The sequence below is a fragment of the Geotrypetes seraphini genome, chromosome 4 (assembly GCF_902459505.1).
Source record: "Geotrypetes seraphini chromosome 4, aGeoSer1.1, whole genome shotgun sequence".
In the NCBI taxonomy this organism is placed as follows: Eukaryota; Metazoa; Chordata; class Amphibia; order Gymnophiona; family Dermophiidae; genus Geotrypetes; species Geotrypetes seraphini.
In genome coordinates this window covers 260,747,287-260,774,088 of record NC_047087.1, presented here as the reverse complement: position 1 = coordinate 260,774,088, position 26,802 = coordinate 260,747,287, and the positions used below count along the sequence as shown (strand labels likewise).

Here is a 26,802-nt window from a genome sequence, read left to right as displayed (position 1 = left end):
AAAATAAAACATTTTGATAAAAATCAATATCTTTTCTTAAATATTAACTTACCAGACACAGAATAATTGCACGAATTAATAAGTGTAACATAAATAAACCTATACTCATATTTTTATTGTATTCCAAAGGCAAAATATTTCCTGTTAGATACACCAAGCAAGTCAATACAAGATTAATGGTGTGGTAGATATTATTATTGTCTGATTCACTGCTAGTATTAGTGGGGAGAAATGTTGCGTTATGACTAGAGGCACGAACTTGTCTTGGGTACCAAAGGCATCCGCATTGTAGTACTTAATAAGAATAAGCAACTGGTTATACTCGTATGTTGTATTGTTGTTTTTGACTAGTTTAGATAGGTGATTGCTCGGCGCCGATGGATTACAGGAGAAATTTTTCGACTCTATTTTTGCCTTATTGGATTACATTGGCTGGACTGCAAAAATGTTTGTTGTGGGCCATGAGTTTGACATGCTTGATCTACAATAGAGAATGACACGGTGGTTGTTACCCGCCAAAAGGGTGACCAAAAAAAAAGGTCACCGCGAGATTAGGGACAAGGCCATTTACCACCCTGTGGAGCGGTGAATGGTTAGCATGAGCGGTGAAGGAGCGTGAACGAGCATTCGATCCAGCAGCTTCCTCTCTCCCGCTGGCCGGCCGGCCATGCATCTCCCTCCCTCCCTCCTTTTCCCTTACCTTTTCTTGTTGAAACTGGCGATTTCTATAAGGCTATGCACTGTATTACAGCCGGAGCCTTGAAGTTGCGTTGCGTTGCTTTGCCTGCTGGAAAAGTCTCCTCTGACTCAACTTCCTGTTTCCGGTTGCATCGGAGGAGACTTTTCTTGCATGCAACCCAACGCGACTTCAAGGCTCCGGCTGTAATTCAGCGCATAGCCTTATACAAATTGCCAGTTTCGCCAGAAGAGAAGGTAAGGGAAAGGGAGGGAGGGAGGAAAATGCACAGCTGGCCAGCGGGAGGGAGCTGCTGGACCACGTGAAAGGTGCTGGGGAGGGATGGAGAGGAGAAGACGGGGACGGGGCGGTGAAAGGGACAGCGGGGACGGTGACGGGGCAATGAACGGGATGGCAGAGACGGGGACAGGGCGGTGAAGAGGATGGTGGTCCGGGGACGGGTCAGTGACGGGGACAGAATTTTTCCCCGTGTCATTCTCTAATCTACAATACTTATCAAAAAGAAACTAGGGTATAGGAACCAAAATTACATTATAGAACTCCAATTTTTTTTAACAAAACCTGATGAAATAAATAACATAAAATATAATATAATATAACATAAAAATTTAGTTCTATACCACAATACCATTAAGTTCTATGCAGTTTACACAACAGAATAAAAAATAGCTCTTTTTCTTAAAAAAAAAAATTCCTCTTCTAATTGAGAAGAATCCATAAAACATATCCATTACCATCAGAATTAACCAAACTTTAAGAATGTACCTCCTAACAGCTAGAGTTCTAGATCTTAGCTACAGGGAGGCCTTCATCCTTTTTTGAATTGGTCTAGATCAGTGGTTCCCAACCCTGTCCTGGAGGACCACCAGGCCAGTCGGGTTTTCAGGCTAGCCCTAATGAATATGCATGAGGGAGATTTGCATATAATGGATGTGACAGGCATGCAAATCTGCTCCATGCATATTCATTAGGGCTAGCCTGAAAACCCAATTGGCCTTGTGGTCCTCCAGGACAGGGTTGGGAATCACTGGTCTAGATACGTTAGAAAACATACAATAGATATTGTTTGGCCACAAAAAGGAGCTTGCTTCTTTGTAAAATATAACTTTAAGATCTTCGTTTTCTGTTCCTCTGAATGGATGGAGACTAATAGAATGGCTCATTCTGTAATGGGGCAACAAAACAAAGGAGAAAGTCCAACTTTGTCTGCAGAAAAAACCAAGCAGGAGAAACAAACAAAACTGCAGACTGTGTACAAGATGCAGGCAAAAATTTATTGTACCAAAATTAAAATGCAAATAAGTAAAATAAAACCCTTTTACCAATCAAGGGACCCGACACGGTCCGTGTTTCGGACAAACCTTCGTCAGGGGTCCATGGTGAAAAAGGTTGGGACATACCATTATAAAAATGAAGATAAGTAACAAAGTGCCTGTATATTGTGTTCGCCGAGGATTGCTGCAAAAAGTAAAGCGTCTCAAGGAAGCAGTAAAAAGAGGCCTCTCGGTGGAAAATGCCTCTCTGCCCATGAAAAGTTTTGGGATGCTTTACTTAAACCTGAATCCAAGCCTTCCACAGCAAGACCAAGCCCTCAGGTTTATTTTTTTCAGGTTTATTTAAAATTTGATTATATCACTTATAATACTTCTAAGCAATGTACACTTTAAAATGGGGTATATTATTATAAAATAAGAGTACATATCAAACCATACAAGGACCAACATAATACAACAGGGAAAGGGGGTTGAACTACAGTAATTATAGTAAAGAAAGCAGTCTTGGGAAACACAAAGGATTAACAGGGGGAATCTCTGATGTTTCCTGAATTGTATACTTCTTTATAAAGAAGTATCATACATTTGATACTTAAGTGTGAAAAGTATCTTTAAATAAAAAAAGACTTCATCAGAGGTGTTTTTCGGCCAAGCCTTCTGCTTCGTCTAGGCCATAACAAAAGAAACAAAAGCAACAACATCCTCAGAAACCTCAAGCGTCTGCCTCTGCTAAATTGACCCAGTCTTTTTGATTTGCTACTCGAGAGCATACTGTATTTTTCGCTCCATAAGACACACTTGACCATAAGATGCACCCTAGATATAGAGGAGGAAAATTCTGAACCAAATTCTTCCTGCCAGGCTCTGCACCCTGTCCCTGCCTTTGGTGGTCTAGTGGTAGGCCAGGGTGGGCAGGGACAGGGCACAGAGCAGGCAGGCCTAGTGACAGGCAGGCAGGCAGGCAGGCCCCATACCCCCCACATTCCCCCCCAGTATCTTAAATCATTCCCCCATACCCCCACATGCTATCCAATACCTTAAATCATTATCCCCATACCCCAACATGCCCCCCCAGTACCTTAAATCATCCCCCCCAGTACCTTTTTTAATCATCCCCCACCCTTACCTTTAATCATACCCCCTTGGTACCTTTTTAAATTCCTTCCTTCTTAGATGGCTATCTCATTTATTTCCCAGCCAGCGGCGCACAGGCCAGAAGTGCAGAAATCAGGAACAAGCCCTCTGCGCTCCTGCTTGGGCCCGCGCTGATCTCCAAATGGCTGCAGTCAGTTCTCGTGAGTCCCGCGAGAGCTGACTACAGCCATTCGGAGATCGGCATGGGCCCAGGCGGGAGCACGGAGGGCTTGCTCCTGATCTCTGTGATTCTGGCCTGTGTGCCACTGGCCGGGAAATACACTGGACCACCAGGTATGATGGTATTAGGCGGGTGGGTTTTAAAGATGCGGCGGGGGGGTGTTAAAAATATGCGTTGGAGGGGTTAAAATATGCAGCAGCTAGGGGGGGTTTAAAAGATGAGCGGCGGCAGCGGACTTAACAAATTTATATTTTTGCTTCATAAAATGCACTTACATTTCCACCCCCTTTTTGGGGGTGGAAAAAGTGTAGCTTATGGAGCGAAAAATATGGTAGTTGCAATTCCTTTACATCAGCCTCTCTCTCAGCTAATCAGAGGTCATCTCCAACTTTATTTTCATTGTTTACATTGACATGATTTGTATCAACATTGATTTGTATCAACATTGTACCAGAGAGCTTTGCATCAGTTTTCAAAGGCAATGTACATTTAGGAGAGTAGAGTATGCAAGATCACTTGTACCATGGACAGTGGAATACCTTTGGTTTGGGAGGAGAGAAGCTCCACCCCTGACTACAGCATCTCCTCTTACCTTCCCTACCACCACATAGTTCTCCAGCATCTCTTAACCCCTCCCCCGTGGTATTTGTAATGCTATTCTTCCTCCCCCTCATGGTCTCCAGCATCTCTCTTCTTCTCTCCCTCCTCTCCTTCAGCATCTTGCTCTTTTTATCCCCCTTCAGATTGTCTCCTTCTCTTCCCCAGTCTCTTCAGATTCTGTCTCCTTTCTTCTCCCTACCTATTCAGATTCTGTCTTCTTCTCTTTCTCTCACTTCTTTAGCATCTCCGCCCTTCTGTGGTCTTCAGCATCTCTCTCCTTCCCTCCCCCTCAAGTTGTTTCTTTCCTTACCTTCCTCCCTAAGGTTTGATGCTCCAACAAGCATAACAGCAAAAGCATCATGTCTGGCTGGCACAGGGCTTGAGCATCTGTGTATGCTGAAAGCTCCTGTCCTCTCCAAACTTCCTGTAATGCTTTTACTGTTATGCTGCTTGTAGTCTCACTGCCCGGGGGGAGGGAGGTAAGGAAGAAACACACTTGTACCACCTTTCTTCCGAGGGTAGATTGTAGCTGGAAATATTTGTGCCAAATGCTAGCTATGCAAATGCTTTTTGTCTTCCAACCTAAAATCATATTTGGAAACACTGCGGAATAATGTGCCAAACTGAACCTTGGTGAGAGAGGGCAGGCATCAGATAGCCAGTTTGTGGAGAATTTTGATTCAGGAAAGATTGTGTGAAAACCCTTGCCCTAGTTTGTGTACTATTCTTGCAGCCTGCTTCAAGGAATGATTAATATATTTTAAAAAGTCTTCAATTAGAAGGCCTGAAAATTAAAATCACAAAATTAAATGTAAAAAGCCATTAATCTCTATCCTATTTCCATTGGTTAACACAGTTTGTTTTAAATAACCTTTTTGTTCTTGTGGATTTGTATTGGTTAGCTGTTTGGCCTCCTTTTTTGCAAGAGTTTGATCCATTTATAAAGTTTTCTTTTCAGGTGATTGGGGCATTGAGATGTAGCTAGCTAGGCCAGTTTCTCTTTTATTAGTTTCTTTCAGCATTTTTTTCTGATAGTAGACCTAGATAGAAATACTTCTCTCATTTTTAATGTGTATTTAACTCTGTAAACCTTTATCTTCTCAGTTCAACAGAAATAGATGACATGCTTAGAAAATCAACAAATCTGCTGCTGACCAGGACATTAAGTGGTTGTTTACAGAACCTCATTAAAAAGCCACACATAGGTTTAACAGAGGTAGGCTATGAAATACCAGCCCTGAAATTATATCTGCCAAAAGTCAGTTTTAGTGAGATGTGGTTAGAGTATGTATTATACTGACATGTTTAATGAAATAGGCTCATGATTCATGACAACACGTTTACATTTCAGTCTGTTTTAAAGATTGTGGCCTATTATTATTAATGAAATGCCATCACAATCAGTTGTTAGAATGAACAGTTAATCAGTTGTATCCTGTAATATAGTGATTACCATGTAGTAGTATAGTTGCTAGAAGCAATCAGGTGTCATTGAAAGGGATCTGCAGCATCTTATGGATGTATTTGTGTTTGTAGCTGGTGCAAATCATCATAAACACAACACAACTGGAACAAGCCTGTAAATACCTTGAGGACTTTATAACAAACATCACAAATATTTCCCCAGAGACAGTCCATACCACAAGGCTTTATGGGCTTTCTACTTTTAAGGTATGTAAAATATTATCATTGCGGTTTCATTATTAGAATATTTCATATCACAGTAGTTTCAAGTAAACTTATGAAAATATATATAACTCATCCCTCAACCTAAAAATATTTTTGGGAGTATTGTAGAACTTAGCCTCAAAAGAAGGGCAGACAGGCACATTGCTCTAAAAATTGTTAAAGTCCTATGAATAAATAATTACAAATCCATTGAATGAAAATGCCAGCTACCTTGTTATTATTATTATAAGCTCACTAAACAAGGGAACTTTAATAATCAAAGGTGATGTACAAAATTTTCAGTTATATTACCCTGTAAGCACTACTTACTACAGAAAAATTAAGAGACAGGCAATATGTATGCATGTCTGCTTGTACATCAGAGATGTGTGTTTCCCAAAGCAGTCATATTCAATTTAATAAATTAAATATAAAATAACTTTTTCTATCTTTCTGCTTTCTCCGACCTCCCTTCAATCCGCTTCTCCAGTCTAGTATCTTCCTGTCTGTCTTCTCCCTTCTCCTACAGTCCAGCGAAGAAGGGAGAAATTGGAGGGGATGATGCTAGGCTTGGAGTGGGGATCCCAGCACCTTCCTATCCCTTCCCCTTCCTTTGTTTCAGGATTTTCTGTCTCCCTATTCCCCACTGAGCACCTTATCTTTTTTTTTTCTCTGGTTCCCTCTACCACAATACCGGTAGTCATCACATAGGGGTAGATATTCAGCCTGAGGCAGTCAGTATTTTGTTTTTAAATATGCTGATAACTAAGGGCAGAATTTTATTTATTTATTTATGTGGATTTATATCCCATCCTCCCAGAAGAGCTCAGAACGGGTTACAAGTTTACATACATAATACGCAAAGCATAATAGGGTATACCTAATAAGACATAACAGGGTTACATAATAAAGTAGAATAGGGTATAGTAATGTAGAGCATGATGGTACATTTTAGGTCTTCACATGATAGGACAGGCCATAGGGGAGGATAATAGTATTCAAAAAGCATGGCAATACTTAATAGGATATGACAGAACAAGACCTCATACAGCATGGGGTGATTATGTTATGAGTTTGGTACATTGTGGTAACTAATAGAGCTTCACAGTACTTTATAGTACCTAACAGTACAAAGCGTGGTAAGGCAGTACATATCAGAGCATGGCAGTGCATTAGGATGCATGACAGTACATGGTATGGCAGACAACAATACATACAGAAGCATGGCAGTACAAATACATACCTATGAATGAAAATATATGCTAGGTGTGGTATAGCATGGAATATCTGGTAAAGTGTGAAAATATCAGAAGTGACAGTGCATGACAGTACGTGGCATGACAAGATAGTATATAACAGCGCATGAATATGTGTTAGGTATGACATGGTATGGAATATATGGCAGGGCACGGTAGTATCAGTGATGGTTGATCTTGTTGCATAGACAGTACCCCAGCTATTCAGTTCTGGGCCATGTTCGGGTACTGGCACTGAATATCGGGAGTTTATGCGGGATCCAGCTGAATATCATTTAGGACCTACGTAACTTTTTTTTTTTTTTTTTTAGCATCTGCATCCCCCTCCCATCTGATGCAGCCCCCCACTCTGTTCCTTATCCCTTCCCTCAGCCAGCTATCATCACAAACCCCCCACCCACTCGGTTTAGAGAGGATCCCTCCAGACCTACCTGATACCTGTGGTAGTCCAGTGTGGTGGTTGGTGGCAAGAGCAAAGCTCACTCCTGCCCTTTGTGGCTCTCTTCATAAAATAGCTACTGTGATCTGTACTTGTGTACCAATGCAAGCTGCCACAAGAAGTTGTGACAGCCAAAACGGGTGGGAGTGAGTGGGCTTTGCTTCTTTCCCCATCATCCCCACTTGACCATGATGCATATCAAGCTTTGGAGTGGGGGGTTTGTGACTGTTGCTGACTGGGGGAGGGAGAAAGCAAGGGCAGTGTGAGGGGGATCACAGAGGCTACTTTATTTTTTTTTAAAGTTATACAAGTCCTGGCCAATATTCAGTGTTGCAATCCGCATAGCTTACTTAGTACAGCTTTTTGTTGGGACCCGCCTAGCTGCTGGCTCCTCTGTAGTGCTGTCCCCTGTACTGCCCTTGACTTGCCCATTTTTTATGGGCAATCTTAGCTAATATTCAGTGGCTCTGTCTAGTTTAGTAACAAGATAAACACTTTCAATGGTAAATAATAATAATACTAAACACTTTCAATGAGAATAATAATAATAAAGGATAGAGGAAACTAATCCACTTATCTTCACTGATCGATACACCAACGGTGGCCAGCGTTTCACAATTTCATGCTGCCTCAGGGTGTATCCCGACCAAAGCGTCCGTTCTGAAAGAAGTCTGATCGGTCGGGATACACCCTGAGGCAGCATAAAATTGTGAAACGCTGGCCACCTTGAAGACAAGTGGATTATTTCCTCTATCCTTTATTATTATTATTATTTTCATTGGCATAGCACAACACAGCATAAGGCGTCAACCTATAGTGAAGGTTTTTTTTTGCCGGTGAGGTGGGAGGGCCTTTTCTGAGGCTTTTTTCCTTCATTTTCTGATTGAGTCTGCCTATGCTGTATCTGTTTTATACCATTGGATATCACCATATTTACCATTGAAAGTGTTTATCTTGTTACACATTGAGTTTTCATCATATCTGGGTCATTATTGTCTGTCTAGTTTAGTGCCACTGAATATTGGCGATTGGGCAGCCCTAGGCAATTTTAAGTGGTCCAGAATCTCTTCTACCCACTTAAACCACTCTAAATATCAGCCAGATAATGTCCTTTCCTGCTGTGTACCACCATTGTGGTATTTGTGTGGATGCAGAGAAGGCCTGCTGTGTTCTCACCTTCTTCTTAGCAGAAAGTTGGCATCAGAATGGCTAAGTACATGGCAGGCCTCCCACGCAGGCAAAGAGATGAGCTTCTAGCCTGGCTGGAGTATTCTACTACAGCAGAAAAGAACAGGAAGGGGACAGCAATGGTTGTGCACCATATAAAATGTACACAGCAACAAGCAAAGTATTGCATTAAATGAAAAGATAGATATAATATGCATCTCTGAGACCTGGTAGAAGGAAGATAACCAATGGGACACTGTCATACTGGGGTACAAGCTATATTGTAGTGATAGGAAGGATCGAATTGGTGGAGGCATGGCGTTATATGTTAAGGAGAGCCTTGAATCAAATGGACTGAAAATTCTACATGAGCAGAAACACACCTTGGAATCCCTATGGGTAGAAATTCCTTGTGTAAGGAGGAAAAGGATAGTGATAGGAGTGTACTACTGTCTGCCTGACCAAGATGAAAGGACAGATGCTGAAATGTTATCAGAAAATAGGGAAGCTAACAAACTGGGTAACACAATAATAATAGGTGATTTTCAACTACCCCAATATTGACTGTGTGAATGTAACATCAGGGCATGCTGAGGAGATAAAATTCCTTGAAATCCAGGACTGCTTTATAGGGCAGCTAGTTCAGGAACCGACAAGAGGTGAAATAGCTCTAGTTCTTAATGGAGCAAATGAATTAGTGCAGGATGTAATGATGCTGGGGCTGCTTGATAACAGTGATCACAACATGATCGGATTTGATATAATCCCTTGAATAAGTTTGCACAGGAAATCCATTACAATAGCACTTAACTTTAAAAAAAGGTGACTATGATAACATGAGGAGAATGGTAAAAAAGAAACTTAGAGGTGCAGCTGCAAAGGTCAAAAATATACATCAGGCGTGGATGTTGGTCAAAAATACCATCCTGGAAGCCCAAATTAGTTATATTCTATGTTTTAAAAAAGGAGGAAGGGAATACCAAACAGCAGCTGGTATGGTTAAGGAGTTAGGTGAAGGAAGCTATTAGAGCTAAAAGAGAATCCTTCAGAAAGTGGAAGAAGGATCTGACTGAAAATAATTGTAAACAGCATAAGGAATGTCAAGTTAAATGCAAGGTGCTAATAAAGAAGGCAAAAAGAGACCAGAATCTTAGGTTGGCCCAGGTGCCTAAGGCCCCGCTCATGGGAGGGGCCTTAGGCGCCTGGGCCATTCAGGCCTTAGGCCCCTCCCCGGTGCATCCCACAATGCACTGGGAAGGAGCAGGCCCATCTCATTCCGACAGAGGCGGACCTGCTGGCCGCATGATGGGAAGACCTGGTTAGAGGAGGGGGCCGGGGGGTCATCACCGAATCTACATTGGGGGGTTCTGGCAGGAGGGATTGGACACCCTCCTGCTGGTTTTGTTCGGGAAGGGATTGGACACCCTCCTGCTGGTTTTGTTCTGGGCAGGAGGGATTGGGCAGCCCTCCTGCCGCGTTTGTTTGGGAGGGCGGGAGGTCTGGTGGCTGCAGCTGTGGCTGCTAAACTTATTGCAACAGGGAGATCCCTTGCCACGATAAGCTTACCGGGTGCGTCTACAATAACCAGATTCTCTAACCAGCATCTGTAACATGGACGTCGGTTAGAGAATCGGGTTTACTTTAGCCTGCTTTAGGCCCAGTTCTATATAGGACGCCCGTTGGCTTCTGAGACCAGGCGTCCTATACAGAATCAGACCGTTGATCTCTAATTTCACATTACTACTTTTATCATTTATTATGTTAAAGCTGAATGCCCATTATTCTTTAAAAAAAAAAAAAATTTATATTCCACATATCTTACCATTCTATGTGGATTACAAATTATTCAGGTACTCAAGCTTTATTCCCTAACTATCCTGGCGAGCCCCCACTCTATCTAATGGACCTGGGGCAATGGGGATTAAGTGATTTGAGCAAGGTCACATTTAGCTGAATAATATTTTTCGTTATTTATTTTTGGCCTAATACTAAACTATGCTATTCGGTACATCTCTAATATTAAGCACTTTTAAACTTGAAATTTATAAAATTAGTTCATAGTTAAAAGTATGTGCAGTGCAAGCTGGCATGTACTTGTACAATAAGCGAGGGAAAGAATTCGAGTGAGGTGGTTGTTTACGTGCATAAATGTCGACACCCGCAGTCTAGATGCTGATGTTACAGAATTTGCTAATATTTTATAAAAAACATACCGGTGCTTATGTGTATAAAATAAGCATCTTTCTGCCCTATTAACATAAGCAGCCTAGACTCCTAAGGTCAAAGCCTCAAATTGCCTCTTAAGGATTATATCCACTCTGCGGTCCTGTGGATCTTTTAAAACCACCTCTCCCTCACTGGGTAAGGAAGTGCATCTGGTTACCTGGGCTACCAGGGAATCCACTTTGGACGTAGTAAACATTTGCTGGAATTCCTGATCCATGGGATACAGTTTAGCTATAGTTTTAGCCACTCTAAGGGAGACTTCAGGGGTCTCCCAAGGCTCTGTGATTGAGACTCTCATATCCAGATGTCACAGAAAAGATGTGGGTTGAGTCCAAACACTGCAAAGATGGGGTTTGTGAAGGGTCTATTTTCAGTTCTTGGAGGGACTCGGTAATGATCTCCAGGAGGGCCGAGGCCCTAAAAAGTCAGCGGACAGAGGTACCATTTACCTGATCCATAGCTGAAAGCTTTTGGTCCTCTGAATGGGAGGCTGTGTCACCCATCAGAGAAGCCTCACTCTGGGACAGTAAACAGATATTAAACATGAAATTTATAAAATTAGTTCATATTTAAAAGTATGTGCAGTGCAAGCTGGCATGTACTTATACAATAGACGAGGAAAAGAATTCGAGTGAGATGGTTGTTTACATGCATAAATGTCGGCACCTGCAGTCTAGATGCTGATGTTACAGAATAAACATACCGGTGCTTATGTGTATAAAATAAGCACCTTTTGCCCTATTAACATAAGCAACCTGTTATAAAATTGCCCTCTATAGGTGTGTGTTATGTGATAGTAACAATAGAGGCAGAGTAGCTTCTCCAAGCCTGCGTAGCAGCAGTGTGGGTCTCTCTGTTCCTCAGGGACTGGTATCTCAACGACCTTTTCTGATGCCCTATGTACAAGTGCACTTTACCAGAAAACTTTAAACCTTTGCAACTGAAATCCAGTGACTTGAGATGTTCAAAAGTGAAATAGTCAGAATTTTTCATTTTGTCATTGTTTCAAAATAGTAAGACTTTTTTAGATTCTGAAAAGGTTTATGTAAAAATGGCTTGCTAATTAGTTATTATCCCTCCAATTTTAGGATGCAAGACATGCAGCAGAAGGGGAGATCTACACAAAGCTTAACCAAAAAATTGATGAATTTATTCAGCTTGCTGATTATGACTGGACAATGTCGGAGCCTGATGGAAGAGCAAGTGGTTATTTAATGGACCTCATTAATTTCTTGAGAAGCACATTTCAAGTTTTTACTCACTTACCAGTAAGTAAATGTAGTTGAACAACCATCTTATTTTTAAATCAAAACAATCCTTCATTTATAAATTTGGGTCATTTATAGTTTGCTTCTGTAAAAGATAATTAATAGGTTAATGTACAGTAATAGCAAATAACTTCATTTAGTGAACAGATTGCGCTCTGTGTGTGGGGTCCTTTAAAAATTATATTGCTTCCTAGTTAGAGCCAAAAAGAGCTTAAGTCAGTACTTTAATGTGCATAGAGCCTAGAAACTGCTTTGATTTGGTTCTAAGAAGGGTGGTGCATTATGTGATTAAATAAACATAAAGCTAAACTTCTCTCAAATGATTTTTGATATGTGGTGATCAATGATCCTTTAAGCTGTGTGGAAACCCTCCACCTAAATTTTTACCATTGAGGGTGCTGTTTTGACATATTTTCAATTATGAATGACAGCTAAGTTCTGCCTCCCTACTGGTAGCAGTGAGTTGGAGGACTTCTGCAAAGCTTAGAGGGACAGTTGGTAGTGATGTATTTCAAAGTTGATTGAAGATGGAAGACTTCTCATGCAATGGCATAATGTTTTAATAGTTAGCTCATGCTATTTCAAAAGTAATTCAAGGTGAGTTAAGTTTAGGAACAGTAGTTATATGCATAAAATGCAAATCGCTATATATTCAGGTCCTTTCCAGTTCAGGTTTTCTACAGTTCTAAACTGATCGGCAAATAGTATAATGCCTTTTCATACCAAAATTTTACCATGTTTCTAATATCTCCAGCCATGTTTGCTGGGGGGGGGGGGGTTGAAGGTTCAGTCTGACTGAGGTCCGACTGGCAACCTGAAGATCTCCGCATGACAGCTGACTGGTGGATTGAGGCAGAAAACCCCTCCAGATCCAGCTACTCTATCAAGGAGCTAAGGCAGGCTGCAGCACCTTTTCCCCTGCACATGATCTGTGAGTACAGGCTATGGAGAAAATTGGGATGGATCTGAAAAACTATGATTTGACTGTTTACAGGTAGAACCTTGTTTCCCCCTTAAAATCCTATTTTGAGTGATTTTTGATTGGCCCGGAAGCATTTTAAAGCTATTTTTTGGCATCAAAATGCTGCCATGGTGACCATCTTGGATTGCCCAAGCTTTTTTCTAAGTTCTCAAACTTTCTTAAAACACCACGTTTTGCCTCAAAATTGGTAGAAATGGAGTGCTCAGACCCTAAGAGCCCTATATCATGTCTTATTTGCGCAGCTGAAGAGTACCCAGCTGAAGAGCACCCATGAGCCACAGGAAGGAGAGGCAGGAGCTTTTAGGCTTAGCTCCTACGCAGGCCTCCAGGATTGGAAAAAGGCAATGGGCCTATCAGGGAGAGTAAACCACCTTCCTGGGACAGAAGGGCATAGAAACTTCACAGCCCAAGAATAGGCATCTGTTCCACTCTAAGGGACAAGGAGATTTTCCATCTCAGGCCTTTACCCCAGGCTTATACACAAGGTAGAAATTCACCATTTCAGTCCACAAGTGAACAGACCAGCTCACAGACCTTGCTGGACCTCAAGCATGTCAACATGGTACTGAGAGTTCCTTGGTTTTGGATGGAAACCATTGACTCAGTCATTACAGTAGTGCAGCTAGGAGAATTTCTGGCTGTCTTAGATTTGACTGAAGCTTAGCTTCACATTCCCATCATCTGAGAACACAGGAAATTCCTCAGATTCCATCAATCACAGGGATTGGGCATCTCTCTTGCCTGGGATGTTCGGGGGAGATGCCGGCAGGAGGAATTGGGCATCCCTCCTGCCGGGGATGTTAACAGGAGTTGGCGGCAGGAGGGATTGGGCTTTCCTCTTGCTGGGGATGTTAGCGGTGGGGGGGAGGGGGCAGTGCCGACAAGAGGGAGTGGGAATCTCTCCTGCTGGCTGACTTGTGGTGGGGTTCGGGGGTTCCCTGCTGCAGCCGCTATCAGGTGATTGCGGCAGGGACTCCCCAAAGCCGTGATTCTGTAACCGGCGCTCAAACTTGGGCTGATGGGAAGGGGAGAAATCTCCCTGCCGTGATCAGCTGCTGCAGTCTAGCGGCAAAGATAAGTGGCTGAAATGTGGGCTGCCTATCTTGGTGTGATTCTGTAACTGGTGCCCTGAAATGATTGACAGACCACCGACTTGGGTGCCAGTTACAGAATCTGGCTGTTAATGCACAAAATGTTGTCTGCCCCATGTGATGTGCACTACAATTTATTTGCTTTTTTGCTCCTTCTGTTCACAATCATTCATAGACTACATTATCAGTGAGGTCTTTTGTTGACTCCTGACACAAGCTGCTTTGCCAAAATGTGGCCAAGTTGACTCCTTACACTTCGTATTTTCTTGAATGAGACTTTCAAATAAATGTTTTTGCTGATTGGAAAGCTTCTATTTTTTTGTCTTACTTTTTGTATCCCCGTGTTCTAACCTTTTTAGTCCATTCTCTGGGATTTGCTGTTGTCTTGCATATAGGTGCAAAAATATTAAATCCAACCCTGAGGTGAAATAAAACCTAACAATGAGAGAATAATAGTTGCAATCAAGGATAGTATATTATGGACAAGATGGTTCACTGTGTGCATAGAAAAATGGTAAAATATATGTAGATTCTGTAAGAAAAAATTGAGAATGGCTGCTTATATTATAGCTGCTTGTGAAGTTATGATGGGAGAAAATTTCTATACAGAAAGTCACGAAAAGGTGGCATGCCTCATCCATTATAAACTTTATAAACTCTATAGCATCACTATACTGAAATCACAACCTTAAGTGAACTATGAAGAGACTAGTCTTTAAGCCCATTACATTAACGGGTGCTAGAATAGATGTGTGTATCTGTCTTTCTGTCTCTCTCTCTCTCCTTGGCCACTGTTTGTCTGTCTGTCTTTCTTTCTTTCTGTCTCTCTCTCTCTCTCTCTCCTCAGCTGTCCACCACCACCCCTTGCCTGCTCCCCCTGTCCAGTAGTAGCCCTTCTCCCTTCCTTTAACCTCCCTTCTATGGTACTTTGTGTGTTTAAGTGATTTGAAAATGAGCCCCATACCTAATATTGGCCCACCCTGTATTGTGCATCAGTTAGAGATAATCTCGAGTATAAAGAAATATGGTCAGAGATACTGAGAGAGGTGCTGGGATGTAACACAGGTATAGAAAACAAACCAAGTAATAAAACTCAATGGGAAACCAAGGTGGCAAGGGGGCCCCTTCTGGTGTCTCAGACAGACCGTGACCTGTTTGGGCCGCCGCGGGAGCGGACTGCTGGGCAGGATGGACCTGAGGTCTGACCCAGCGGAGGCACTGCTTATGTTCTTATGTTCTTAGAAGTATTTTCCTTTGTAGTGGATGCCACATGCTTCTTATTTTAATATTGTATGTATTAGTCACTTAATTTACTTGATTGAAACTTTGTACAGGAATGTTTGTATTTGTCATTTTAATTTGTTTTGATTAATGTCTGTGTGATTTGTTACCCATATTTGGCTATTTTAGTAATTGTACATCGCCTAGAACTTGGAATAGGCGATTAATCAAATTATATAATAAACTTGGAAACTTGGAAAAGCAACTTCCAAACACACTTTGAGTTGCCTATACATATTCTATCTAATGAGAAGCATTACTTCTAAATCTGAGAGACTGAGATCATGGTCTATGTGCCCTGGTATAAGAGTGAGGTTTATTATTGGCATGGTGTATGCAAACCTAATTAATGAAACAAAAAAGGTGTGGGATGAGCACAGACAATCTCTAGTTGGAAAATGAATGGTTTAAAAAAACAAAAATGGCTGCATGTGTGTTTGGTGCTTAGATGTATCAAGTAGTGTTTAAATGGTGACTGACTGTGAAGAACTAAGGCCAGTACTGGATAGACTTATAGTCTGTGTCCTGTCCATGGCAATCCAGTTTAGGATGGGCTGGAGAGAGCTTTGATGGATGCTCCAGCAATTGGAATGCGAGAACACTGCTGGGCAGATTCTCATGGTTTGAATCCTGCAAATGAGAAGGTGGTTTGGATAGGTTGGAGTGGGCTTTGACAGCTGTTCCAGTAGTTGTAATATATGCTTTATAAGAATAATTCTCCACCAATAAAATATATCACTCTGAAATAGAGAAATATATTTTATATATAGTAGAGATATAAATATATCTGTTTAAAACTTAGCTTTGTATAATGTATGTATATATTAAAGCACACAACGTAGAGCCAGTCCTTGGACACAGGAGTAGAATGCAAAATGCTTTATTTCAAACTAGCTGATGCCCCGGCGTTGCACGGGTATTTAATTATAGCAATAACACTGTAAATGGATTCAAATAAAGATACTTTATAGTGGTGAATGAAATTATTTTTTTACAGCTTAATAAAAAGTACAATATTCAAATTATAATGTGAAATATTTGACAAAATGAATACAATACAACTAACGCAAAACGTGATTATAAACAACATTTTTAGTTTTACCTCCTGGAGCAAGAACATATAAATTCTTGGGTGAAGCCACCCTTGAGCAAGCAACATAGAGTTGTGGGCCGCGAGACCCCCAGAACATATCACCCCAGGTAGTGAGGGATCTGCATACCAAGTTTCGTTCAAATCGGTCAAGCCGTTTTTGAATTACAGTGAGAAAGGCAGCTTTTTACATTTTTTCCATTGACATGAATGGGTGAAATCTGATTTTCTGTTTGTAGCTCCGCCCACGTGTGCAGGTGGGCCGTGAGACCCCCAGAACATATCACCCCAGGTAGTGAGGGATCTGCATACCAAGTTTCGTTCAAATCGGTCAAGCCGTTTTTGAATTACAGTGAGAATGGCAGCTTTTTACATTTTTTCCATTGACATGAATGGGTGAAATCTGATTTACTGTTTGTAGCTCCGCCCACGTGTGCAGATGGGCCACGAGACCCCCAGAACATATCACCCCAGGTAGTGAGGGATCTGCATACCAAGTTTCGTTCAAATCGGTCAAGCCGTTTTTGCGTGATCGCGGCACATACACACACACATACATACACACATACATACCTCAGATTTTATATATATAGATAACAAAATGGCACTGGATTTCTCAGCCTCAAGCTTTCTACCAAACAAGCTTCGGATGTCATGATAAACGGAAACTATCAAGACACGTCTTGTGGCATTTGCTGAACAAACAAGACCTCTGAGGAAGGCTGATATAGCCAAAACACATGTTGGGTCTGAAATCCAGTGCCTCTTTGTTATTTGAAATAAAGTATTTTGCATTCTACTCCTATGTCCAAGGACTGACTCCACGTTGTGTGCTTTGTGGATGTTCCTGACTCTTTTGTGGAAGCCTGGTCTTTTGCCTCTGTCTTTGGGATTGCTTCTGTCATAGTGGCCCCTTTCAGCGGCTTTGTGGATTGTGTATATATTAAAGAACAGAAACTTAAAATATTTTAAAATAAACTAGAATTATTTATACAGAGCCAATTTATTATAAGATCAGGCCAGTAGAGCAATTGAAATCTGGTCCAGTTATGAGGCAGGAACCTAGGAGCAATTGTCCAATCCCAAGGCAGGAGCTCGGGGTGATGTCTCATCCCTGAGGCTCAGTCCGTCCCTGCAAGAAGTTATCTTACAAGTCTGCCTAACTCCATTTCAAGATCCTTTGTTCTAATTTATAGATCCTCAGAGGGCCACCTCGCACTCAAATGTATTTTATAGTGCGGGGCTTTATGCACCCTTTCGTCACTGGACCTGTCTTTTGAATTGTGTATAACATACGTTTTTCAATCATGATTAAAGTATAGAGTATACCAAAAGTACTTAGCTTTTTAATTGACGCTAGTCGGGAGGGTGGAATCATAAATGTCCAACATGTTTCGCCCGTCTGTCTACCAGGGCTTTGTCAAGGCTCCCACTCCCTACAAAAAGTTTATAAATATATAAGGTCATATACAGGTTCCCTAAGTATCTAAACCTTAACCATGTATCCCATAATAAACATTATAATGTGTATTTTAAACTGTTAGTTCCTTACCGTTAAGTAACCACATTCACCAACCTATGCGTCACCGACGAAATGGCAGCCACGTATTAGGTCAGCTGTTATATACGTTTGCACGACGACAACGTCCCATAAGCTGAGGGACGTCATAGAGTGACGTAATTTTATCTACTAACTTCTATAAACTATTTTGCTGGTTTGTTTTACTGGAAGATGACAACAATCAGCCCCAGGATGTAAAGTCATATTAATGTAGCCCATTCTAATTCGTTGTTTAATCCCTTGGGAGCTACCGTGTTTAGACGGTAGATCCACCTCTGTTAAGAAAAATTTAACCTACCCTCCCAATCCCCCTCCAGTTCTTCCTCATTCATACACTCAATCACTCTCCATTGCAGGTGCTTGATCTCATGGCCCTTATCAAGCCAATGTTGTACTATAGGTGCCTGCAACGTCCCAGTATTTATGCGAGATTTATGCTCATTTAATCTTATGTTAATCGCTCGCTTGGTCCGGCCCACATATACGAGATCACACGGGCAAACTATGATGTAAACCACCCTAGTGGTCTTACAGTTGGTGTTTAATCTGGCTTTAACTACGTACCTGGATTGAGGGTCAGTCCATTGAGTCCCTTCTAACGTAAGGTCGCACCATTGGCAATGATGACATTTCCTATGCTCTGCTTCCCTGAGGCTGGCATAGCATTGTCCAATCTCAGAGCAGTATTTCAATTCCAGCTTTTTTCCCTCTGTTTCTAGTTGCATGATGTCATCTGATTGAATTTTGTCTTATCTCAGTCTGAGTGGCTTATGTTTTGGGTGGGTAGGGCCTGATTAGATTTATAATAGTGCTTTTTGTCTGTAAAGTTTCAGGTGAATCTGTCTTTTGTTCTAAAAGTTTCAGGTCTCTAAACCTCTGGTCACTGAGCAGACTGGAGTAGTTCACACTGTTGCTTTGTTGATTGGTCTGAGAAGAGAGTGAACTGCACCTGGCCATTCCTTTGTCATCTCCTGAATAGATGCACTTAACACCATCTGAAGGCAGATGAGTCAGTCTCTCAGAAGCCAAAGTCAGAAGTACACTTTATTTTAAGCCATATTTTATACTCACTAAATCCATCAAAATGCAATAATATCTTGGCTCAGGCAATAAATTTATACTTCAACTCCAACAAAATTAATAATTTTGTGTTAGACAGTTAGTACCAGGCGGACTTCTACTTCGAAAGTCTGTTCCTCAGTGCCACCAGGGCGTGAAGGGTGCACTATGGACAAATTTGTGCATCATCTGTACCAAAATTCCATACTAATGAATAGAGTTCTAAATTATAATTTCTATATTTCCTGCTATATAAAGCACCTTGTTAAGAAATTGTCTTCTTTTGACAGATGCATTCTTCCACAACATTTGCAGGAATTTCATCATATCTCTCATACCCTTGCCCTAGCTCGGGGGTCGGCAACCTGCGGCTCCAGAGCCGCATGCGGCTCTTTTCCACCTTTGCTGCGGCTCCGGTAGTGTGTCACGCAGGCATGCAGTTACAAGTCCGGCGTCGCGGCGGGAAATAGCCATGCTGAGCAGTGAGCTCATCACATACACAGATGAAAGCCTTGCTTGTTGATTGGTCCGGCGGCCCCGCCCCGCCGTGCCGCCGGACCAATCAGCAAGCAAGGCTTTCATCTGTGTAGTGCTGAGCTCACTGCTCAGCATGGCTTGGCTATTTCCCGCCGCGACGCCGGACTTGTAAGGTGCACGTCTGAAAAAGAAATCATCCTGGCCGGGGTCGGTGTCATGCTCCGGAGATCTACAGCCTTCCTATCTCCCTCTCCCTTCTACCTGCTTCCGGCCACATCCCCTGTTCCGCGGCTCTCTTCGGCAACTCAGCAGCAGCGATCGACACAAGCTTCTGACGTCGGGGCCTACCCTCTGCGAGTCCCGCTTGTTTCAACTTCCTTTTTCCACAAAGGCGGGACTCGTAGAGGGAAGGCCTCGATGTCGGCAGCTTGTCTTGATCACCGCTGCTGACGAGTTGCTTAAGAGAGCCGCGGAACAGGGGGGTTTTGCCAGGTGCAGGTAGAAGGGAGAGGGCCAGATGCAGGACTCGTGGGTGGGGGAGCAGAAGAGAGAGAAAGAGAGAGGGGAGGGAAACAAAAGGAAATATTTCATACTGGGCTGGGCCGGAGTAGAGGGAGGGTGGAAAGATTCTGGCTACAGGGTGCATTAACAAAGGAAAAGGGGGGAAAGCTGAAAATGGAGATAGTGACACAAAGAAGAGAAAGGGTAAGCAGGACCTACTGAATAAGGATATAGATACAGAGGGGTCATGAAGAGGAGGTGAAATAGAGACATAGAAGTAATGCTGAAAAAGTGTGTGGGGGGAGATAAAGACATTGAAAGGGCAAATGGTGAACATGGCGTAAAGATAAGGACAGAGACAAATGAAGATTCTGAAAAAGTGGTGAGATAGGGATATAGGTGAGATGGACACAAAGAAGGGTGATGCTGGAAAATAGGTGGAATGGTAATTCTGACAGACACAGAAGGGAAATGCTGGATCAAGGAGAGATGGGGCTCAGGCTGGATGGAATGAGGAGAAATGCCTTGTTGGCCCGGAACTTCCTCTCCTACGTCAGAATTGACGTCAGGGAGCGGAATGCTGGTCAGCGCAACACTTCTGCAGGGAAAGCTTGGGACGGTGGTGGCTTGGGGGCTGTTCCCCGATTGCGGTGGCAGCAAACCGAGTGGCTTGGGGGACGGCACGGAGACAGAAAGAAGGGGGAACAGGGAGACAGAAAGAAAAAGTTGGGGGAGAGAATGAGGTCTGGAGGAGAGGAAACATACAGGAGGCTGAAAGAAAGGAAGAAAGATTGGATGCACAGTCAGAAGAAGAAAGTGCAACCAGAGACTCATGAAATCACCAAATAGCAAAGGTAGGAAAAATGATTTTATTTTCAATTTAGTGATCCTGTATATAGCATTAAGATAAGAAACAATATATGCAGTGTTAGATTTGTTTTATAATGGTTTTGCGGCTCCAAGTTTTTTTTTTCTTTTCGAAAACGGGTCCAAGTGGCTCTTTATGTCTTAAAGGTTGCAGACCCCTGCCCTAGCTAGAAGATATATGACAAGATCTGCTTATGATGCATTCGAATTATCTTCCAGAGCATCAGCTATGCCAGTATCAATGAGATATCTTGCATGGCTATTATCAGTGAGTCTCAGATATGGACATCAATCTTCAGGACAGATTAGCGAACATTCTGTTTGGGAGATGAGCTGTTAAGTGACTGTATTGAAAATGCCACTCAAAAGCTTACTGATCATGAGCAACATTGGGATGCTTTGGTTAAATTCAAGCACAAGCCTTCAACTTCTAAATCTTTTAAGCTGCCTTCTTCATATCAAAGACATTTTTCTTCAAAACCAGCTGCTCTTCCTAGACCGCAATAGAAAAAGCAAAAACAGTGCCCTCAGAAATCTCAATCAGCAGCTCCTCAAAAGCCTGCTCAGTCTTTTTGATGGGCTTCCAGAGAACATAGCCGCTGTTCCTATTTCTCAGCCTCTTCCTCAACCAATCGGAGGTTAACTCCAGCTGTATTATCCCCGTTGGGAACTAATAACCATGAATCTCTGGGTGCTAAAAGTCATTCGAGAGGGATACTCGCTTCACGTCATCAATATGCCTCCAGATCATCTGCCAAGAGAATTTTCTTTCAACCCTCAGCAGATGTCCCTTCTTCTTAGGGAGATAGAATCCCTCCTCCTCAATTCAATAGAGGAGGTTCCACCTGCACAGAGAAACCGGGGATTTTACTCCCGGTATTTTCTCATCACAAAGAAGACTGGAGGCCTACATCCAATCTTAGACCTCAGGAGCCTGAACAAGTTTCTAGTGAAGGAAAAGTTTTGGATGTTGTCCCTGGCAACTTTATATCCCCTCTTAGATCACAATGACTGGTTATGCTCTCTGGATCTCAAAGAGACTTATACTTGTATTCTAGTAAATCCAACCTCCAGGAAATTACTCGGATTTCACGTGATGCAGCACCATTATCAATACAAGATTCTGACCTTTGGTTTTGCATTCTCTCCAAGAGTATTCACCAAGTGCCTGGTGGTAGTGGCAGGGGCATTGCGGACTCAGGATCTCCAAGTTTCTGGACGATTGACTGATCAGAGATCCAACCTCCTCAAGGGGTGATTGCAGCAACTCGCATAACAATTCTCTTCCTGCAACAGTTGGGTTTCAAAATCAATTTTCCCAACTTCAACCCTCTCAGAATCTGCAATTTCGGAGCTCTGCTAGACACCATTCATCTCAGAGCTTTTCTCCTTCAGCAAAGGCTAGAAAATTTGATTCAGCTTTACACTCAGAGTTCTCATCTGCCATCATTCTTGGCCAGGAAAATGATTGGTACTACTGGGTCACATGGCTTCCACGGTGCATGTTACTCCATTTGCAAGACTTCATCTCAGGACGCCTCAAACTCACATCTCAGTGGTCTCAAGCTCTCAACCCACTGTCTCAACACATTACAATCACTCCTTTACTTTGATAATCTCTGCAGTGGTGGATGAACTCTTCCAATCTTTCCAGAGGATTTTTGTTCCACATACCTCCGCATCAGAAGGTTCTGACAACAAATTTGTCCAAATACGCTTGGGGTGCTCATCTGAACAGTCTTTGCACTCAAGGTCACTGGTCTGCCCAGGACCGTCTTTGCCATACCAATTTGTTAGAACTCTGAGCGATCTTCAAGGCTCTCAAAGCTTTTCAGCACATTGTCACCAACCATATCCTCATTATCCACATGGACAATCAGGTTGCAATGTATTACATAAACAAGCAAGGCAGCACGGGCTCTCTCTGTCTTTGTCAGGAGGCCCAAAAGATTTGGACCTGGGTGATTGCTCACAACATATTCCTGAAAGCAATATACCTGTACATTCAAGGAGAAAAGAATTCTCTTGCAGACAAACTCAGCAGTTCCTTTAGCCACACGAGTGGATGCTCAAATCTGCAATTCTGCGTCACATCTTCTCTCAGTGGAGGACTCCTCAGATAGACTTGTTTGTGTCCCCCTACCCCCTCCTCAACCACTAGCTGCCCCAGTTTTGCTCCTGGCAGTACCCTCCCCAACGGCTAGAAGCGGATGTTTTTCTACTGGATTGGATGCACAAGTTTCTCTATGCGTTTCCTCTAGTCCCTCTTATCCTCAAGACGCTTGTCAAGCTCAGAAGGGAGGAAGTTGCCATGATTCTCATAGCTCCTCGATGGCCCAAACAACCCTGGTTTCCCCTTCTACTTCAACTCAGTATGAAGGAACCAACCCTGCTTCAGATTTTTCCATCTCTTCTCATGCAGAATTACAGATCTCTTCTGCATCCCAATCTTCAGTCATTGTACCTGACAGCTTGGTACCTCTCGGCCTGATATTGGCTGACCTTCATCTTTCCCAGCCTGTCAGACTCATTTTGGAAGTATCAAGAAAACCGTCTGCAACAGTGTTATCCACATAAATGGAAGCGGTTTTCCATGCGGTGTACTCATCATCATGATGCTAAATCCACCTCTATATCTTCAGTATTGGATTATTTTCTACATTTATCCAATTCAGGCCTCAAAACCACTTCAATTAGAGTTAATCTCAGTGCTATAAACACTTTTCATAGACCAGTTGATGGAAAACCTCTCGCTACTCATCCTCATGTATCCAGATTTATGACAGGACTTTTCAACATCAAACCTTCTCTCAAACTACCTCCAGTAGTTTGGGATCTTAATGTATCGCCTTCTGTTATGCCCAGGCTGGGCTTCAACTGGGGAGTCGTATCACAGCCCACAAAGTCCAAGCTATGGCAGCTTCACTTGCTTTTTCACATTCCACTCCTATTGATGAAATCTGTAAAGCTGCCACTTGGTCCTCAGTTCATACATTCACATCTCACTACTGTCTGGCATCTTATTCCAGATGGGATAGTCACTTCAGCCAAGCAGTTTTGCAAAATTTATTTTCTTAATGGCCAATTCTCCCTCCATCCCATTGTATTAAGCTAGAGAGTCCCAAATATGAGAATATGCTGTCTGCTTGTCCTGGGATAAAGCACAGTTACTTACCTGTAACAGGAGTTATCCAGGGACAGCAGGCAGATATTCTCACAACCCACCCATCTCCCCTGATTGGCTTTTTAGCTTGCTTACAAAACTGAGGAACCGCGAGCCTATGTCGGGCGGGAAGGCACTTACGCATGTGCGGTGCAGGCAGTTCGCAAACTTTTTTTTAAGTTGTTTTTTTTTTTAAAGTTTTAAGTTTATTAGGATTTTATATACCGCCTATCAAGGTTTTCTAAGCGGTTTTTCAACTTCTTAAAGTGGCAATGCACTTTTAAAGCTGTCTGTATTGGGGCTCCGTGCATGATGTCACCTGCATGTGAGAATATCTGCTTGTTGCCTATGGATAACACCTGTTAAGTTAAGTAACTGTGCTTTATCACCACTGCATCCTCTGGAAGGCTGTTCCAATCATCTTCCATCCTGTCTGTAAAGAAAACAGTTCCTCAGATTTCTTCTGAGTCCAATTCCTTTAATCCTTCTCATGATCCCTTATTCCAGACTTCTGTTTGGTATAAAAAAGGCTTGTGTCCTACGTGTTTATACCTTGGAGCAGGAGAGAATGTGATTGCCCCGACGCAGCCGTTGTTCAGCGAAACAAGAGCCTTGTTGGTGACATCCAGTTCCTTGTCTTTTGTCAGCGTGAGAAGTGCTATAGCAGGAGGATCTACTCGCTGCTATTTGTGCCATCGTCAGAAGATAAGTGAACTGTTTTGCTCTTTTTCTGGCTCCCTGTACACAGTGGTGGCTTTGGTCCCGTTTTGAAAAATTACATTTTGAAACGTGTGGAGTTTTTTGCCTATGATACAGAGCAGGACTGGCTTAAGAACTGATTGGGTTGCCGTCCGTATATTGTTGACAAGTTGAGGCTTTTTCTCCACCTATTATAAATGTACTTTCATGGGGTATCTCCACCACTAGGCTAATAACAATTTTTTGCTGATTGTACTTAAATATTTCTATCATATCCTCCCTATTCTGCCTTTCCAGCCAAGGTCGATATTCACAATGATTCATGTGGCTAACTTCAACATTAACTGCATAAACTAGTATGGCTGAAATTTCAGGGCCAATAAATGGGTAACTTTTAATCAGACAACTGTCCGGTTAAAACTTATCCTATTAAATTTAGGAAGAGTTAGGGGCATTTGGGAGGGGGGGATGAGGTCTATGTATATTTAACAGGATGGCACCAATTCTGAACACTATCCAGTTAACTTTGAATAATTAGGTCTGCATAAATAGATATCACTCATATCTCAATAATATGTCTGGTTAAATTTGGGACTTTATATTTGTGTCTGGTTTAATCAGCAGACATGTTGGCTGAAAATCTACTCGGTGTTAACTCAAAGTGGATTATTTACTGATGACTACTGCCCTTACAGGTTTAAAATTTTTAAGTCTGTCCTCATAATCTTTATAATGAGGACTATTGACAATCTTTACAGCTCTTTCTGGACAATCCATTCCATCTTGTCAAAGATGCAGTCTTTAGAATTTTACCTGGTACTCCAAATGAGGACTCACCAGGGACTTAGACTGAGGCAATACTATGCTTATACCTGTACATTACAATTTTTAAACTTGTTTGACCAAGTAATATATTGTTTATCTTCAGACTGGTTATAGGTCTCAGATAAGCACCTGTTCCTTTTTGCTGACCTTTTCTGTTCCTAGACTCAAGTTTCTTCTTACTCCTCAAATTCTTTCAAGGATCAAAAGAGCTCTTTTTCTCTTTTCTTTCTTGTAAACTTTTTCTTTATTTTTAAACACATCTGCAAGCAGGCCTAATCTTTAGATCGAAAAAACAAGCATTTAGGTGCCCTGAGGCCGATTGGTAGGTTCCTCTTCTGTAACGGAACCTAAGCAAGTAGGTTCTGTCACAAAATACTAGTATAACCTGGTACTGATGTGTCTAATACTTATTTTGTCTTCAATTTTGAAACTAACCATTAAAATTCAACCAGCTGTGTATCTTTCCAAAGACATCACCCATCACCATAGTTACTGTAGCAATTAGATCTTTATTTCACAGCAAATATAGCTGTAGGTCATCTATATAAAACCTAAATTTGACTCCCCAAGATGATGATAGATGTTAAATCTAGGAGTTATAATGTCTAATAATCTCAGGCTTGCCAAGGAGTGAAGGAAGGCAGTGATGTGAGATAGTGAGACAGCCGGAATCCTCAGGAGCTGAAGAAACAGTATAATCAGCAGAAGAGAGGATACAATAGTATTTTTGTAAAAAAATAATTTCATCTAGGGTGTTAGATCCAATTTGGAAGTCGTAGTTCCAAAAAGAGAGCAATTCACCAAAAACAGTCCAAAGGACAGCTATTAAAATGGTACAGTCTACATCATACTACTCTGGGGCAAGCATTTTCATTAGAAAGAAAGTTCTAGAACCAAGGATTTATTGTATAAGGCTGATGGAATGTAAATTCAGAAATTGTTCCTTTACAGAAGGGTAGTGACTATATTGAACATCTTCCCAATAGAGACAGTAAAGGCAAAAGCATTGTCAGAATTGAAGAAAACATGGAATTAGCTCCAGTCTGTGAATAAGTGAGATAGCATCTAGAAATTGGATGAATTTTGCAGTTTTGCACCAAGAGGGAGGGTATGGGTAGATTGATGAACCTGGTAGTCATCTCTCATCAAATTTTCTGTTCTGTAGCTATTTAGAATTGTAGCTGAAATGTTTAAATGCTACTTGTTTAGAACTGACATATAAGGTCAGACTACATCCTTTTGAAGAATATGATTCTAGGACAAGATGCCCATCAGTCTTGAACACTTGGGTTCTGT

The 26,802-nt window shown here is 42.0% G+C and overlaps 1 protein-coding gene across 6 annotated transcripts in view; it reads left to right on the top strand.

The window, feature by feature from the left end:
• EXOC6 (exocyst complex component 6) overlaps positions 1-26,802 on the top strand; it is a 254,284-nt gene that overhangs the window by 139,829 nt on the left and 87,653 nt on the right. For all 6 annotated transcript variants that reach the window (XM_033941888.1, XM_033941883.1, XM_033941884.1 and 3 more), the window contains 3 exons: positions 4,991-5,102; positions 5,423-5,557; positions 11,731-11,910. In XM_033941888.1, coding sequence (XP_033797779.1) covers positions 4,991-5,102; positions 5,423-5,557; positions 11,731-11,910 — 427 coding nt within the window. The remainder of the gene's footprint in view (positions 1-4,990; positions 5,103-5,422; positions 5,558-11,730; positions 11,911-26,802) is intronic.